Source organism: Rhinatrema bivittatum, chromosome 1, assembly GCF_901001135.1.
Source record: "Rhinatrema bivittatum chromosome 1, aRhiBiv1.1, whole genome shotgun sequence".
Taxonomy (NCBI): domain Eukaryota; kingdom Metazoa; phylum Chordata; class Amphibia; order Gymnophiona; family Rhinatrematidae; genus Rhinatrema; species Rhinatrema bivittatum.
This window is the reverse complement of record NC_042615.1, coordinates 539,509,004-539,524,634: the sequence shown is the minus strand read 5'-3', so window position 1 is coordinate 539,524,634 and position 15,631 is coordinate 539,509,004. Positions and strand designations below refer to the sequence as shown.

At 46.5% G+C, this 15,631-nt stretch overlaps 1 protein-coding gene across 1 annotated transcript in view; it reads left to right on the top strand.

Moving 5' to 3' along the window:
- SMC2 (structural maintenance of chromosomes 2) overlaps window positions 1–15,631 on the top strand; it is a 215,027-nt gene that overhangs the window by 137,980 nt on the left and 61,416 nt on the right. The window contains exons 15-16 of the mRNA XM_029614730.1: window positions 2,560–2,695; window positions 14,088–14,212. Coding sequence (XP_029470590.1) covers window positions 2,560–2,695; window positions 14,088–14,212 — 261 coding nt within the window. The remainder of the gene's footprint in view (window positions 1–2,559; window positions 2,696–14,087; window positions 14,213–15,631) is intronic.

Here is a 15,631-nt window from a genome sequence, read left to right as displayed (position 1 = left end):
TTCCGACTGCTGTTTGGATTGTCGAGAGGAGGGGGAAGTAAAGCTAATGCACCCATGCTATATCTCTGTATACCTGCAGGGAAGGATTCACCATGTTTTTCCACTTATTTTTACCATTCTCTGGCCAATACTGCCTTAGTTTTTTCTCACTCTCTAGGTTGCCCAAAGGGCCTTCCTGCTCCCCTCGTGATCCTGTGACAGGATAGATGAATCTGTTCTGACAGGTGCTCTAGAGTGAGCTACAGGCCTATCTCATCTCCCTGCTTGATAGTTTTTGGGCTACAGGTCTGTTTTGGGGATTGTCTCTCATCCCCTGAAACCACTAACACTGTCCTGCGCATTCAGCTACGTCTGATGCTTCGGCCCGCAGTGTCTGTCCCAGGCCCTGCCATGGTTTGCTGCTTGTTCTTTCAAGCGTGGCGTGGGTTTCTTCTGCCCATTCGGCCTACCAGCCATACCTGGGCATTCTTCTCCAGACATTTGGCTTTCAGTGGTCAACAGCCTCTTCTGGAGGGCTCTCAGACACCAGTTTGTTTTTTGATTGGTCTGTTTTTGTTTGTTTTTTTTCACACCGAAGGAAACTGGTTTTCGTCCTAGAGTCTCTCTTGTTTACATCTCTGGGTCCTTCCTATATCCAGGAGGATCTAGATCCACTGTTTTGTCAGAAACCCTGCTTGTACTGTCTTCCATGATGCTCAGTTGCTTCTGTTTGCACTCTCATCACTCCCCTGCTTCAGGCATCCCTACTACACATGGGGACTTGTCTGTTTTTTTTCTTAGCTTTCTTTGTAGAACCCAATTCTCCTCCAGCCTGGTGGGTCGGCTGCCTCGCACGCAAAGCATGGATTTAGTACTCCAGCACTGTGCGGTTTACTGCTTTGTCCTGCTCAGACAGCCTGTAGCTTGGTATTCACCCATGTGTGAGGACTGACATCCTGCTGTCCTAGGAGAACACGTTACACGAAAGCAACTCTGCTTTCTGAAAAGTAGTCCCTCTTCTTCCCCAAATGTCCATAGAAATAGCAACCCTTGGCACCTCCTCTCCGCCCCAAAACCCCAAATAATAATTAAAAAAAAAAAACTTAAAAAAAAGAGGGGCCCAGGTCCGCTCCCCTTGACCCGCCCCCAAACCCCCCCCCCCCCCCCCCACACACACACACACACCCCTTTCAAATTAGTAGCGGGCTGGGGCATACCCTCACACCCAGCCTTGTCGGTGCCATTTTTCAAAGGCCCAATTCCCAGATCTTGCCCCAGTCACATAGCTGGGGTAAGGTCAGGTTGGCGACACTTTGACATTTTGAAAAATGGCACTAACTGGACCGGGTGTGAGGGTGTGCCCTGGCCCCACCGTGGGACCTGCTACTAATTTGAAAGGTGAGGGAGGGGATTAGAGCCCTCTTTTCATTTTGGGCCTTTGAGGGGGTGCTGGGAGTGGAGGTCAGGGCTGCCTTGCTGGTTCTGCAGAACTTTGGGGAGGAAGAAGGGGCCTCTTGTATTAATGTACCTGCGGGGGTGGGACCAGAGCAGTCACCATGCAGCAACAAGTGCTATATTTATTTTCCTTTGGGGGTAAGTCAGGGATCAATCCTGACCTCCCCTGTTTGCCGCTCTCTTTTTTTTTTTTGGTTCTGGTGGCACTTTAAGGTGATGGCAGTCCCTGAAGGTTGGGGCCACTATCGCATTAAAGGCCCACTAGGTGCATTATTTCCCCCCCCCTCCCTCCCAGTGTTTAGCCATGAGACAAAAGAACGCACCAAAGGGCTGCAATGTTTTGGGGGGAGGGGCCCACTATCACGGCAGCACCCTCACAATAGTGGGAATCCTCCCATGAAGAAACATCACGACTTAGTGGCTCTAGGCTTTAATTGCCTAAATTTAGGCACCCAGCCTAATATACTAAGCTTTTTTCCTATAGATATAGAATGTGTGTGTGTGGGGGGGGGGGAGGTTTTAGTGAATCACATCTTTATTTGTATGTATGTTTTAGTCCAATAAATATGCATGGAAATCAAGCTAGAAGGATTACCAGACTTGATATATGATTGTTTGGTCTGTATATGTATTGGTCTTGGATTACTGGTTAACAGGGCTGGGAAAAACCCAGTCACCTGGGTTCCTGAAATATGGTGCATGCTAGAAAGAGGAGTAGCAGCTGCTGGGTCCAGTAGGAAGAGCAGTGGCCAAGGCCAGAAACAGACTGGGTATGTGAAGAGTGGCAGCTACCTGGGCAGGAAGGAAGATAAACATGTGCGGGAGCAACTGCTAGACTGCTTCTAAGAATTTTGGCTGGTGTCTAAGTTTAAAATTAAAAAAAAAAAAAAAAGGTTTCCACTCCTTGCTTACCTCAAAGCCAAAAATCCACCAGTAGTATGATCACCAGTGCTCAGCATTTAACACTATTTCACAGACTGTCAATAAAATATACTAGAGTTCTGATTTCTGACTAAACTTGCTATAAATGCATAGATTGAGAATCCTGTGTATACTGTTTCCAGACTGTTAACCTTGAACAGATCTCACATTCATTTTATCTCTTTTTTTTTTTCCTTCTACAAGGTGCACGTTCACAGTCTGCATCTGTCCTGTCGAAGCTTCAGGAGCTAAAAACTATTCAAGACGAGCTTAGAGCTAAGGAAAATGAATTGCTCACCATTGAGAAGGAATTAGCAGGTTTAAAAAACACTGTTGAAAAGTAAGAATTACCTAGTTCAAGATTTAGATTTCACCATATCTTTTGATTGAATTTTCAGGTTTCCTATTAGTAAAAATGAGATGACTGTGTACAGTATTATGATCAGAATATTAGTAGTTTAAAACTTGTATTTAAACCAGCATACCATACCATTACTTTTTAACATTGTACACACACCCACCATAATTTTGCATATTCTTTATTCTCAAAGAACAGGCAGGATGGCAGTCCTTATACATGGGTGACATCATTCGATGGAGCCCGACACAGAACTTTGATCTCAAAGAATCTAGAGCTTTCAGCATGCCCTACTGAGCATGTGCAGCTGTAGTTATTTTTCTGCCTCCTAAGCAGAGGCCCTCAGTCTTTTTCTGCAGAATTGTATGTTTCGGTATTCAGATTTGCACTCTCTCATAGCTCTACCTTTCCTAGGGAATGGGTCGAATTCCAAAGGGCCATAAAAATGTATTAACCGTGACTAGCTCCTCCATCCTTTCCCCAACTCTTCTTTCTCCGGGGGGGGGGGGGGGATTCTTATTTATGGGGGGAAAGATTACCTTCTTGGCCCAGGCAGTAGTGTTCTCATAAGTGTGTGTTACCATGGCTTTTTGTGGTAGGTATGCTCACAAATCAGGCTGGACTCAGCAGATGGGTGTTCAAATTAAAATTTACTTTTATTGATAGTAAAAGAATTAGCATGTGCAAAAAATAAAAAGTCCAGTTACATCCAGGGACCTTAGATTTACATAAGCCAGGATTTAATTGATTTCTACTTCTGTGGATGTGTCCCTCCCGGTAGGGGCTTGAAATTGGCTTATCCTCCATGACTGAAAATAGGTGTCCCAAGTGGGATGTGGGTTTTCTAACCGTGATGGATAACTTACCCAGTACCTGAGGTCAATGAAGAATCCCGAACTCCAACCTGACAGTGTTTGTGTCCCAGGAGTGGAAACTCCATTGGGGGTCTTTAAAGGTCCTTCTATTTTCTCTCTCCCAACTCCTCTTCAAAAACAGATGCAGCCCTCCAGGAGGAAACTTCAGCATCAGGGATGCATTGGGTGCCATAGAGACCATTGTGTACCATGACTGCTTTTGACTCCATCAAGACCACCCTCGAGTCAAGGGCCATCGAGGGCCATGGACTGCAGGCATCAGTGGGCACAGTAGAGCACCATGGACACCCTCAATGCTATTGGACACTATGGATGCTATTGAGTGCCATGGTCACCATCAATGCAATTCAATGCCATGGCTGACCTTGACGTGGCCAAGCGTCATCAGGCCATGAGTTGCCATGGACACCTTCGACACTGTCAAGCACCTTGGGCACAGCCAGGCCCAATACTCTGGATGCCTTCAGCGACATAGGGCACTATGGATGCTATCACACTATGGATGCCCTCGACCCATTGAGGATCGTGGTCACCATCAAGTGCCAAGGCCCTTGAACTTTGGGAATGGGCATTATAGGTACACCATTGGTGGTATTGTGCACCAAGGGCCCCATCAAGTGCAGGTGGCACCTTTGATGTTAAGTGCCATGAAGCACCATCGATTTCGTTGGCATCATCAAGCATTGTGGATGCCAAAACCATCGAGTGCTATTGGTGATGCTGTTAAACACCATGGGCAACATCACATGCCATGTGAACCATCATGCACTGTGGGTGCCATCAACACTGCTATGCGCCATCAATGCCCCGAGCAACATGGGTGCCGTTGAGCACTGGGGGTGCTGTCAAGGCCATCTAGCGCCAGGGGCGATGTCGCTGTTGAGGCATCAAGTGCCAGGAGTGCTATCACTATTGAAACAGTTAACCGCCATGGATGTCGTCAAGGTGTCCTCCACTCTTTTGAGTGCCATTGGTGCTGTTGAATGTGTCAATCCTACAGGCCTTCAATGTCTTCATGCACCATCAGTGCCGCCAGACTATCGTTGCCTTTGGGCGAGGTGGGGGTCAGTGATGTTTTCAGGTGCTGTGGGCACTATTAGCTGTTTGCCTTCAAGGCTGTCGAGCACCATGGGTACCATCGAGTATCTTCAGTGCTGTTGTGCCACCGATGTCCTGGATGCTACTTTGCTTAGTGCCATAAACTTGGTTGGCCTCTTGCGAGCGTTGACTATGCTATTGGCTCTACAGGTGCCATCGCCACTGTGGATACCATGGGTGCAGTCAGACACTGCAGGGCACCTCTGCCGCAGAGTGCTATGGGCAATGCCATAATGTGCCGAGGGGGTGACACTGTTGAGTGGTGCCCAGTCTGGACACCAGTGACACTGTTCTCACCAGCCGTCACACTGAGCGTGTGGACTCCATTAGGCATCATTGAGACAGTAGAGCACGAGAAGTGCAATTGACATTGGTGAGAGTCATCTATTTCTCCAAATGCTATGGCACTGCCGAATGATATTTAGCATTGTTTGTGCCATGGAGTGCCAGGCACCATGGACAGTGTTGTCACAATCTTTGCCTAGGACTCCATCATGGTCATTTCCATCATCTGCACCTTCATGTGTCTTGCCATAAGTGTTGTGCAGCACCTATGAGAAGGGCACCATTGCACACTTTTTGATTGCTATTTCGCAGTGCACCACCGCCGGCCCTAACGTGTGGCCAGCCCAGGCTCTGGCATGGGGCTATGCCCTAGACACTGAGATGTTGAGCATATATGCACCACTGTCAGCAGGACAGTGTTCCACTGCACTAATGCGAGTCATTGCACTGGCAGAGTGAGAATTTGTTCATTAATGTTCTAGTTGCCATCTCGTGTGTTTCCACTTGGCTGGTGCATTGGCATGTCTTGACTAAAACTGCTCTCCTGGTCACTCCACAATTAGAGTGAATACCAGGGTAATAGTGTCGGGAGTCTTCACCCTATGGGAAGGGATAGGCCTTTTAGGCCCCTTCCATCTTGTCTTACATTTGAATCCCCTTCATAGGGAAGCCTCCAGAGCACAGTCCCTTGTAGGTTGGTTGCTCATGCTGGAGCCTTGATTCTTCTGAATCAGTACCCCTCCTTGTGGGTTCCCTTAAGGGACCTGGGGGAGTTGTGGGAGGCAGTGAGATCAATTGGATCATTTTTCGCTGGCATCCCTATATTTAATTACCATGGTGGCCATTCAAGTCTAACTAGGTAGTCACCAACAGCTGACCTTTTTGTCACCTCTTGAACCTCATTTAGGGAACAGGTAGATTTTCAGGATTGGTACAACCTGATTCCTGCTGTGCTTTTCCATCTCTTTTGGGTGGGGAGATATGGCTGTTGGTTTTCCAGAGGTGCCCATTTTCAGTTCCCTCTTGGGCACCTTGCTTTCCACCCTGACAGGGGGGGGGGGGGAGGAGTTCTCGCTCCCCATTCTCTGGGGGAAGGATGTTTTTGTTTGACTGGTGGTTCTTCTCTGTTCCCTACTGGATCTAAGTGCCCATCAGGCAGGAGTACTCACTCTATAATACTACTGAACAGCAGGGCTGTTTCGTGGGGGAGCTATTTTGGATTTAGACTCCTCGTAATGTTCAGGGTCTCCTCTCTTGGCTGTTTCCCAGCGACATATACAGATTTCTCCTGCATGGGAGTACTTCTGATACCTACTGGGAGCAATGAGCGTACTTTCATTTGGTGGCCTCTCCTACCAGTCTGTCTGGCGTAAGGGCCCTACCTCTGTGAGGAAGTTTTTGTCCCATCTGTATTCCGAATGGCAGGTGTGCCTCTGGATAGCTCTCCATATCCAAGGTGCATGCGTTGGGTAGGGGAGATCACGCAACAGAGGACCTACACCTTTGTTGCAGTCACTTGAGAGTTCTCCTTATTTCTTTCGGGTACAACCTAGTCAATGGCAATGTTTGTAGACAGACAAGGTGGTCCTTGTACCTGCAGACATTCCACTTCATGAGCTGTGAGGTTATTAGGTGGCAGTACCATTTATCATGGTTGACAACTATGCCAGATTGGTGAACAGTCTGTTCTGCTGATCAGACTGAATCTACTTGGTACCTTTATGAGTTTCTAGGTTAGTGAGGAAGTCCTGTTTCTATAGGAGCTGGCTCTTGCACAATCCCAGTTTTATCTCTTGGTGGAGAGGTTCTGAACTTCTTCCTTGGGAGGTTTGCTCTCAGTTCATGGTTTTCCTGTCTACCTAGAGGTCAGCCTCAATGGAAATGCCCTGCTGGAATCAGCTGGGGGGAGTATTGTTGGAATGTTACACAATGATTCCTGTTCATACTCTAAATCAATCCAGTCAAGTGGGGTTTGCATCCCTACCAGTAGATGGAGGGAGAGAGAAGCTTTTCAGGCACTGCTACATAACTGAGAGCGCCACCTGCAGTGTCTCAGTATTTCTGTCTCCAACATATGGTAGAGGTGCAAACCTGCAGTCTGAGAGAAATTTAAAAAAATAAATAAATAAGAAAATTAGCATTTTTAGAAGAGGTGCTTCCTGAGGTGTTACATATCTTTATATTTTTCCTGCCTTATCTTCTTTCCAGCTTGTTGCAAGCTTCCAAGTTTCTCTTTCCCTGTTGATTGTAACTTTGACTTATTCGTACCTATTGTTTATCTTTGTTTACTTGAATTGTTTACTCCAGTTATACCCTTGTTAAATGTAAACCGATCCGATATGGTTATTTACTGTGAAGGTCGGTATAAAAAACTGTTAAATAAATAAATATCTTTGTGGGCCATCCCTCAGGTAGAGCCAAGCAAGGGTGGGGAGATGATCCCTGTCTGGTCTCTGCCTGCTGCATCCAGAGGAATTGATAGCCAGGGATTTGGCTCCCCCTCTCCTTCCATGTTCTCTTCCCCAGTGCCTTCGCCCGATTCAGGGAAATATGCCTATTATCAAGGGTTATCTTCTGAAAGGGAGCTATGCCTTTAAATTGTTTTAAAAAAAAAAAAATCAAAGATGAATAGAAGGCTTTAGCAGCTTGAAAGGCCAGAAGGATAGTGCATGTCTTCAATGGAAGCTGGTAGCGCCACAGGGAAAGAGAGTGACAGTCTCTATTCAGCCCCAGGGTCTGGAGCAGTTTGAGGAGGGTGGCTCACTCCAGTGGTAGGGCTCCTGCGATTGCGCATCTGTGAGCTTGCTTAACTACGCAGCACTGCGATCTGGGAATGTGCACAGTTGCAATGGTGCCGACTTCTCATTTTAGGGGATCTTGTGGGGCATGTGGCTTGCTGTGCGACTGGCTTAATTCCTCTGTGATTTGCACAGACTGTGCCTCGGGAGGGGGTGGGGGCAACCTCTGCTGAGGCAGACAGCAGGAGAAGTCACCAGGTCAGCAAGGCCCACTGTAGAGGTCCCTGGCGGGTTGGTGGTTGCAGCAAATTTGACTGAGAGAGACAGTAAGAAGCAGGTTTCCAGGATCCCCAGTGATTTCCCCCTCCCCTGTCTTCGATGGTCCAATCTGTAGCAGAGGACCAGGAAGAGGGGGAGAGTCTGGAAGTGTGGAGATGGAAGATTTCTCTTCACAAGGTCTATGTGGGTAGGAAGGGAAACAGAGGAAGCGGCCCCTGGGCCAACAGCCGCAGCGCCCCTCTAAGAGAGTGAAGATGTCCTCAGTGAGGGGTTCTTGGGGCTTGTTAAGACTCCTGGGTCTTGGGCGTGCTGCAGGAGAGGACAAGGGTGATTCTGATGACCTGCAGGAGGATCCGGCAGATGATCCAGGGGATAATGGTCCACATAGGGGTTAGGTTACTGATTTGGATGCAGGCAAGGACGCCCATGATCCGGATGAAGTGCCGGTGGCGGAAGGAGATGACTCGAGGAGCAGAGAGCAGCTGAGGGAGGGGAACACTCTCTGATGCTGTTGCCGGCTAATTCCAGCCCCGATGGAGGAGGGGTTGGGAGAGGGATACTTCGATCCCCTGGGGGGATGAACAAGATATTTTTCCCCTTTTCCCCGGAGTTCATTTTGTTAATGCTTCAGGCCTTTTTGACCCAGGGGGCCAAGCGGTCTTGCCCTCTTGGGCGTTGCCCCTCAGGAGAACCACCCAGAAAGAAGCCCAAAGTATCGGATTCTGCAGGAGCCAACAGGATCCATACTGTTAGAGCTCCTCTAGGGCGTGGTCATGTGGCGGTGGATTTGGATCCAGGGTTGCTCTGACCCTCCAGAGGGCCCTCCGCTCACAGCAGGGCAGAGTCCAGATAAAGAGGAACCTGGAACGATGCCTCCCCTGGAGGGGGACAATCCCAGAGTACTTTGTTTATTTCAGAGGGAAGAGCTTGCCCCTCTCATACCACATATCTTGGCTGAACTGGGAATTGCAGTGCCGCAAGTGGAGCTGGACCAGGACTCTGTGGATCTGGTCATGGCTGGTCTGAGAGGCCCGGCCACTACATTTCCGTTCCACATGATGGTGAAGCAGTTAGTTGTCAAGGAGTGGGATACTCTGGAGACTGGCTTTTGAAGGTCAGTAGAGCCATGGACAAATTGTATCCACTACCCAAAGATGCGCTGGAACTGCTCAAGATGCCTAAGGTTGATGCCTCAAGTGTCCATGGTCACGAAGAGGACTAGTATCCCAGTGGCTGGTGCAGCAGCATTGAAGGACGTACAAGACAGGAAACTTGAGGTGTTTCTCAAGTGGATTTTTGCAGTGTCTGCTCTGGGCATCAGAGCAGCAGTGTGAAGCCGCTTTATGCTCCGAGCAAGCTTGAGATAGGTACAGCAGTTACACAGTGCTAAGGATCTGTGCCAGAGGAATCTGAGCAAGCGGAGCGCTTGGAGGCATCAGTGTCATATGGGGTGGATGCCTTATATGACCTTATTCACACCTCTTCGAGAACCTGGCTGTCTCAGCCAGAAGGCTCTTATGGCTGTGGAATTGGTCAGCGGACGTTTTGTCAAAGGCGCAGCTGGGAGCCCTCCCCTTCAAGGGCAAGTTTCTCTTTGAAGAAAACTTGGAACAGCTGATCAAGCTCTTCAGGGAGAATAAGATGCACAAGATGCCAGAAGACAAGCCGAAAGGATCCAAAGATTTCCTCCCACTTTGTTCTCGTTTTCAGAACCAAAGGTGGCTGGGACTATTTGAGCTGTGGAGTGGACTTCGAGGTACCACAGTGGGTAGTAGTCACTACCTACGCCAGTCCTTCCAGTTTGGGAGCTGTGTGTCAGTCCCAAGCGGTACAAGGTCAGTGGTCAGCAGAGGAAGTGTCGTGCTCCATCAATCAGTTAGAAACAAAGGCTGTGTGGTTAGCACTTCAGGCCTTCCTCCTGCTCCTGAGCAATCAGGTGGTCCGAGTCCTCTCGGACAATGCAACGATGGTGGCCTACATCAGCCGCCAAGGGGGCACCAAGAGTCAAGCAGTGGCAAGGGAAGCAGAGATGCTGATGTCCTGGGCGGAACAGCATCTCGCCTTGTTAGCGGTGTCGCACATAGCGGGGTTCCTCAATGTGCAGGCAGATTTTTTGAGCTGGCAGCAGTTGAACTCCAGAGAATGGGAGCTGTTGGACGAAGCAATGCCCCTCAACTCAAACAAGTGGGGCAAACCTCATGTAGATCTCATGGCAACCCACAAGAATGTCAAGGTGCCAAGCTTCTTCAGTCGCAGAAAGGAGTTGGGAGCGGAAGGGGTAGATGCCCTCGTTCTGCCTTGGCTTCACAAGGTTTTGATTTACGTGTTTCCACCATGGCCTCTGGTAGGCAAGGTTCTAAGGAGAATAGAGGTCCACCCAGGAAGAGTGATTCCCGTGGCCACGACAACCTTGGTTTGCGGATCTGGTCAATCTTGCAGTGGACAGACCCCTGAGGCTGAGCCATCGTCAAAATCTAAGGCAGGGCCCTATATTTTTCGATCAAGCGGATCGCTTTTGTCTAGATGCTTTGCTTTTGAAAGGAGGCAACTAAGGAAGAAAGGATATCCTGATGTTATTTCTACTCTGCTACAGGCTCACAAGACCTCTACCTCCGTAGCATATGTCAGGGTGTGGAGGGTCTTTGAGTCTTGGTGTTTGGAGCAGGGGATTGACCCTCGGAGAGCATCAGTGGCGCAGATCTTGGCCTTTATGCAAAAAGCCCATCAAAAGGCCTGTCCTTCAATTCCCTGAGGGTTCAGGTGTCTGCACTAGGTTGTTTATTGGGCAAGATTCAGGGAGCATCTTTAGCTGCACATCCAGATGTCATGTATTTTCTCTGAGGAGCGAAACACTTGCGGCCACCTATTCACAAGATTTGCCCTTCTTGGAACCTCAATCTCATTTTCAAGAGCTTGTATGCTGTGCCTTTTGAGCCCCTTATAAGGGCTACCATAAAAGATCTTACTTTCAAGGTGGTTTTCCTGGTGGCAGTTTGTTCAGCTAGGCAAGTGTCGAAACGTCAAGCCCTATCTTGCAGGGAGCCCTTTCTACGAATTTTGGATTTTGGAGTATCCTTAAGGACAGTTCCCTCCTTTTTGCCGAAGGTTGTTTCGGCGTTTCATTTGAGTCAGTCAATGGAACCTCCGGCCTTCCCGAATCTGGAGGCTGGTATGCCTCAGGCCAAGGAGTTGAGACATCTAGACGTCAGGAGAGTTTTATTGCGATATCTGGAAGTCACTAACAGCTTTAGATTGTTGTATCACCTTTTTGTGCTATGGATTGGTGCCAGAAAGGTTCAGAAGGCCTCAAATGCCATGATTGCACGTTGGTTAAAGGAGGTTATCGGTTCAGCTTACATATGTTGCGGTTGTCCTATCCTGGAGGGGTTAAGGACTCATTCTACCCGTTCCCAGGCAACTTCCTGGGTGGAATGTCAGTTGGTTTCGCCACAAGAGATTTGCAGGGTGGCTACTTGGAAGTCTTTGCATATCTTCACCAGACACTACTAGTTGGATGTCCAAACCTCAGATGTCTGTAATTTCAATGAACATGTCTTTCGAGCGGGACTCTCGCAGTCCCACCCCGGTTAAGAAAACTTGGATACATCCCAGGAAGTCTGGACTGATCTGATTACGTACAGGGAAAATAAAATTGGCTGTTACCTGCTAATTTTCATTCCTGTAGTACCACAGGTCAGTCCAGAGTCCCACCCGGGAAAGGAGAGAGCATTGGGGAGAGTCCGCTCAATCCATTTTTCTTTAATATTTGAAGTCTTCTGAAGAATGACATAGGTTTCTCTTTAAAACTGTTTAAAAAAATGTCCTCTTTCTTCTGCTCAATCTGAGTAACTTTTAGAGGTAGTTTGTTAGAAGTTTTGGATTTCAAATTCTGCTTGGGTACTGATTAATACTGAGGAGCTGCAGGTGGCACACCGGGTTAAGAGGTGGTGCCTGCAAAACTTTCTCTATCTCCAGCTGCTGGAAGGGAGGCAAAACCCAGGAGTCTGGATTGATCTGTGGTACTACAGGAACAAAAATTAGCAAGTAAAAACCAATTTTCCTACAAGAGTATTACAGCGTTCAAATCCTGTAGCTGCACTGCTGGTTCCCTTCCTAGCAAAATCCATTTTGGACACCGTGGTGGTTCCAATAATAACTGAGTTTCTTTAGTAGTAAAGCAACAAGTACAATAGGAAAACCGTTCTCGGATAAGGGTATATCTCTTCAAAATCTGTTCATTCACTATAGATGAGATTCAAACAGATTCCAAACACATGAATACCTCTTTAAAGACAATATCCTGTAGGAGATTACGGTAGAATAATCAGGACATCTGTACTCAGTGTTGTCTGTGGACCCTTGGACTGAGGCGAGATTGGCTCTACCTGCAGGGAGGAGCCCTGCAGATTCCTGCCATTAGCAGGCAGACCCAGTTGAAGCAGAGACCAAACCTGTACCAGCCCACATTCCTCCTTGGGGTAAGCCTATGGATGTCAGGGCCAGCAGGACTTAGGCGAGGGTCTCTGCTGATGACTGGAGACATGGTCCAAGGCCGGGTGAAGGTCGTAGGCAGAACAGCGAATAGATGTGTCTAGGTCTGGGCAAGGGTCAAAGGCAGGCTGTAGTCAAGCATATCTGAAGTCCAGGCAGAGGTCAAACCAGCTCTCCGTCCAAAGGAGAGGGACAGACAGGTTGAGGTAGGCAGGCAAGGAAGACTGGAGACAGGCTGGAACACAACACACACTACTGTGCAGTAGCTGAACCTTTTGCTGAGACAGTGAGGTAAGGTCAGAGAGAACTTTTTATAGAGTTAGGCGTGGGAGTTCATCCAGAGGCGCCGCTGGGCTTTTCCCGCCGCAGGCCTTTTAAATATAGTGGCATCAGGTGCGCGTGCACCTAAGGAGGAGCATGACAGGTTGAGGCCAGCAGCATCCTTCCGCGTGGTGAGCCGGTGGCACCTTTCCACGTCAGAGTGGCACCCTGCTGGGTGGCTGCATCGGGCCACGTCAGGAGCCAGCGGGGACAGCTCGACTGGGGAGGTGAGTGTGGTGATTTGCGAGAGCAGCCCGTAGACTGCCAGACGCAACAAAAGGACATGTGCGCTCCATTTTGACCCAGTGTAATTGATTCCATTTAACAATTGCTAACACTACAGAAAGCAAGTCTTGGCAGAATTCCAAGACTGTTTTCCAGATCTCAGTTTCATCAAATTTAAGGTATAATTTCTGGGAATGCTGTACCCTTACTAGTCTCAAGTGAGTGGTGGTAATCCCATTGAGCAGGTCCAGGTCACTGCAGCTACTTGGGACTTGGATATATTTGGCTTAGTATTTTCCCGGTTTTCCCTCTCCAGGGGAATTCTTAGGTCAACTGCCACCATGAGAAGAAATGCTCTAATCAAGAGAAAATTCTCTCTATAAGGAATGTTGGATTTGCATGGAGCCAAACAGGCTCTCATTTGCTAGTGTGGCAGTGCACACAGGATGCCCAGTTTCTTAGCTGACTCAGAATGTTGTAGTGAATACTGAAGGGGTATACTAAATGTGTAACTCCCTGTTTAGGTCCAATGGGTTACACACTTTTATATTAGCAAAAATATGAATAATTAATATGAATGGAAAATTTATGGTTACCTAAAAATTGGCACTTGCCACTAGTCTGAATCCTTAGGAAGCCACTACTACTGTAATTTGGGGCTGGTCCTTACCTATACAGAAGAAGCTAAAGGGAGGGAGAGAGACAAAATTTAAAAAGCCCAAAAAATGCACACCAAAAAGAATCAGAAAATAGACACAAAAAATGAGCAAACAAGAAAAGCTCCCAATAATAGAGAAAACAGAGCAAAAAAAAGTCCAAAAAATAGTTAGAACACAAGTCACAAAGAAAAATGTTTGCCCTGGCTTAGAAAACTTGGGTGCCAACCAAAAATTTCTATTTTTTTGTTCACCTTGATAATAGTTCTTGTAAGTACATTTTCAAATTTCAACATGCATTTGCAAACTTGTGAATAGATGTTGTAGAATGTATTATGTGCATGAGCAAAAAGAAATCAAAATGTATACTCTATATGTCTCCTATTGCATGTGCTAATCTGTTAAGGTACCGTCAACTGAAACAGCAATGGGAAATGAAATCGGAAGAAGCTGAGCTTCTTCAGGTTAAGATGCAGCAGAGTTCTTATCACAAGCAGCAAGAGGAACTGGATATCCTTAAGAGAACCATTGGTAAGAGGAAGCAAACAATTTAGTTGTAGGTTCATATAGCTTGAAATTGTAAGCTTTGTGGCCCAGAGGCATTTTTTCCTATTGATGTAAAGTGTTCAAAGATCTATTAGTATAGTCTAGCTGCATAAATCCAGGTCTCTGTTTCATTTTCTAGAGATGAGATTTAAGGTGAAAACACTTAAGGGTCTATTTATCAACATGTATTAAAAGCAGTGTTTGGTTATTTCTTTTAACACATGTATTGGTGCAGCCATTGAATAATTCACTAAAAGTGCATGTTAAATGCAGTGTTAACCTGCATATTGAAAGAGTTTTACCTGTTTTCTTTCCATGAATTTTGCTACACCAGTCCAGATCAATCCCAATAGGTGGGTTATGTCTCCCTACTCACCATAAGGAGGCAGAGCACACTGATTTCCTCTTTGACATCATTGTCACTATGTATAGATGGTGCAGCACTGAGAGAAACCCAGTATTTCTATGATAGAGCATTGAAAACAAACTACTTCATTCAAATTGAGAATAATAAACTTCCTATACAGTCAGGTCAGTCCATACAAATGAAGTATGTACACCAACCTGCAGATGGAGACAGAGATCAATGGATTTGCTGAGGTCCCCATTGTATATTCCTATGCTGACATTTCTTCCTGCTGCTCTTAGCATGCAGAGTAACTCTGAGTTATTTTTATTTATTTTATTTATTTAAAAGTATTTTTATACCGTCTTTACAAACAGTGTTTAGTCAAAACGGTTTACATATATCAAAAATAATAAAATGAAAAATAAAAACAAATTAAAGTAAAAGTTAAAAGTAAGAATAGTAATGATTGAAAGTGGGTTGACATATAAAAATATAAATTACAAAAATTTTCATTAATATAAAATAACAAATTGTTTAAAATTAAATAGGTAGCAAAAAGAAATCAATACACAGAACAAGAGAATGTTGGGTGCCTAACTGGAGATATGTATTCTGGAAGTGTGAGATGATTATTTAGTGGGTGGTATCTGAAATGCGGTTCGAAATAGGTGAGTTTTTAAAGATTTTTTGAAATGCTTAGGATTGGATATGGATCTGATAGGATCTGGTAGAGCATTCCATAGAATGGGACCTATGACTGAGAAAGCTCTTTTTCTGGTGATATCAAGACGGGCTTGTCGAGGTGAGGGAATGTCAAGAAGGTTTTTTTCCAATGATCTTAGGTGTCTAGTTGGTTTGTAAATTCGGAGGATGGAGCATAAAGTAACCGAGTTGGGAGTGTAGATAAGAGAATGTATAATGGACAAAATTTTGAATTGTATTCTATGTTTAACTGGTAACCAATGTAAGGACTGAAGTATTGGAGTAATGTGGGTTTTTTTTGATGAATTTGTTAGGATACGTGCTGCTGCATTTTGGATTAGTTGGAGTGAGTG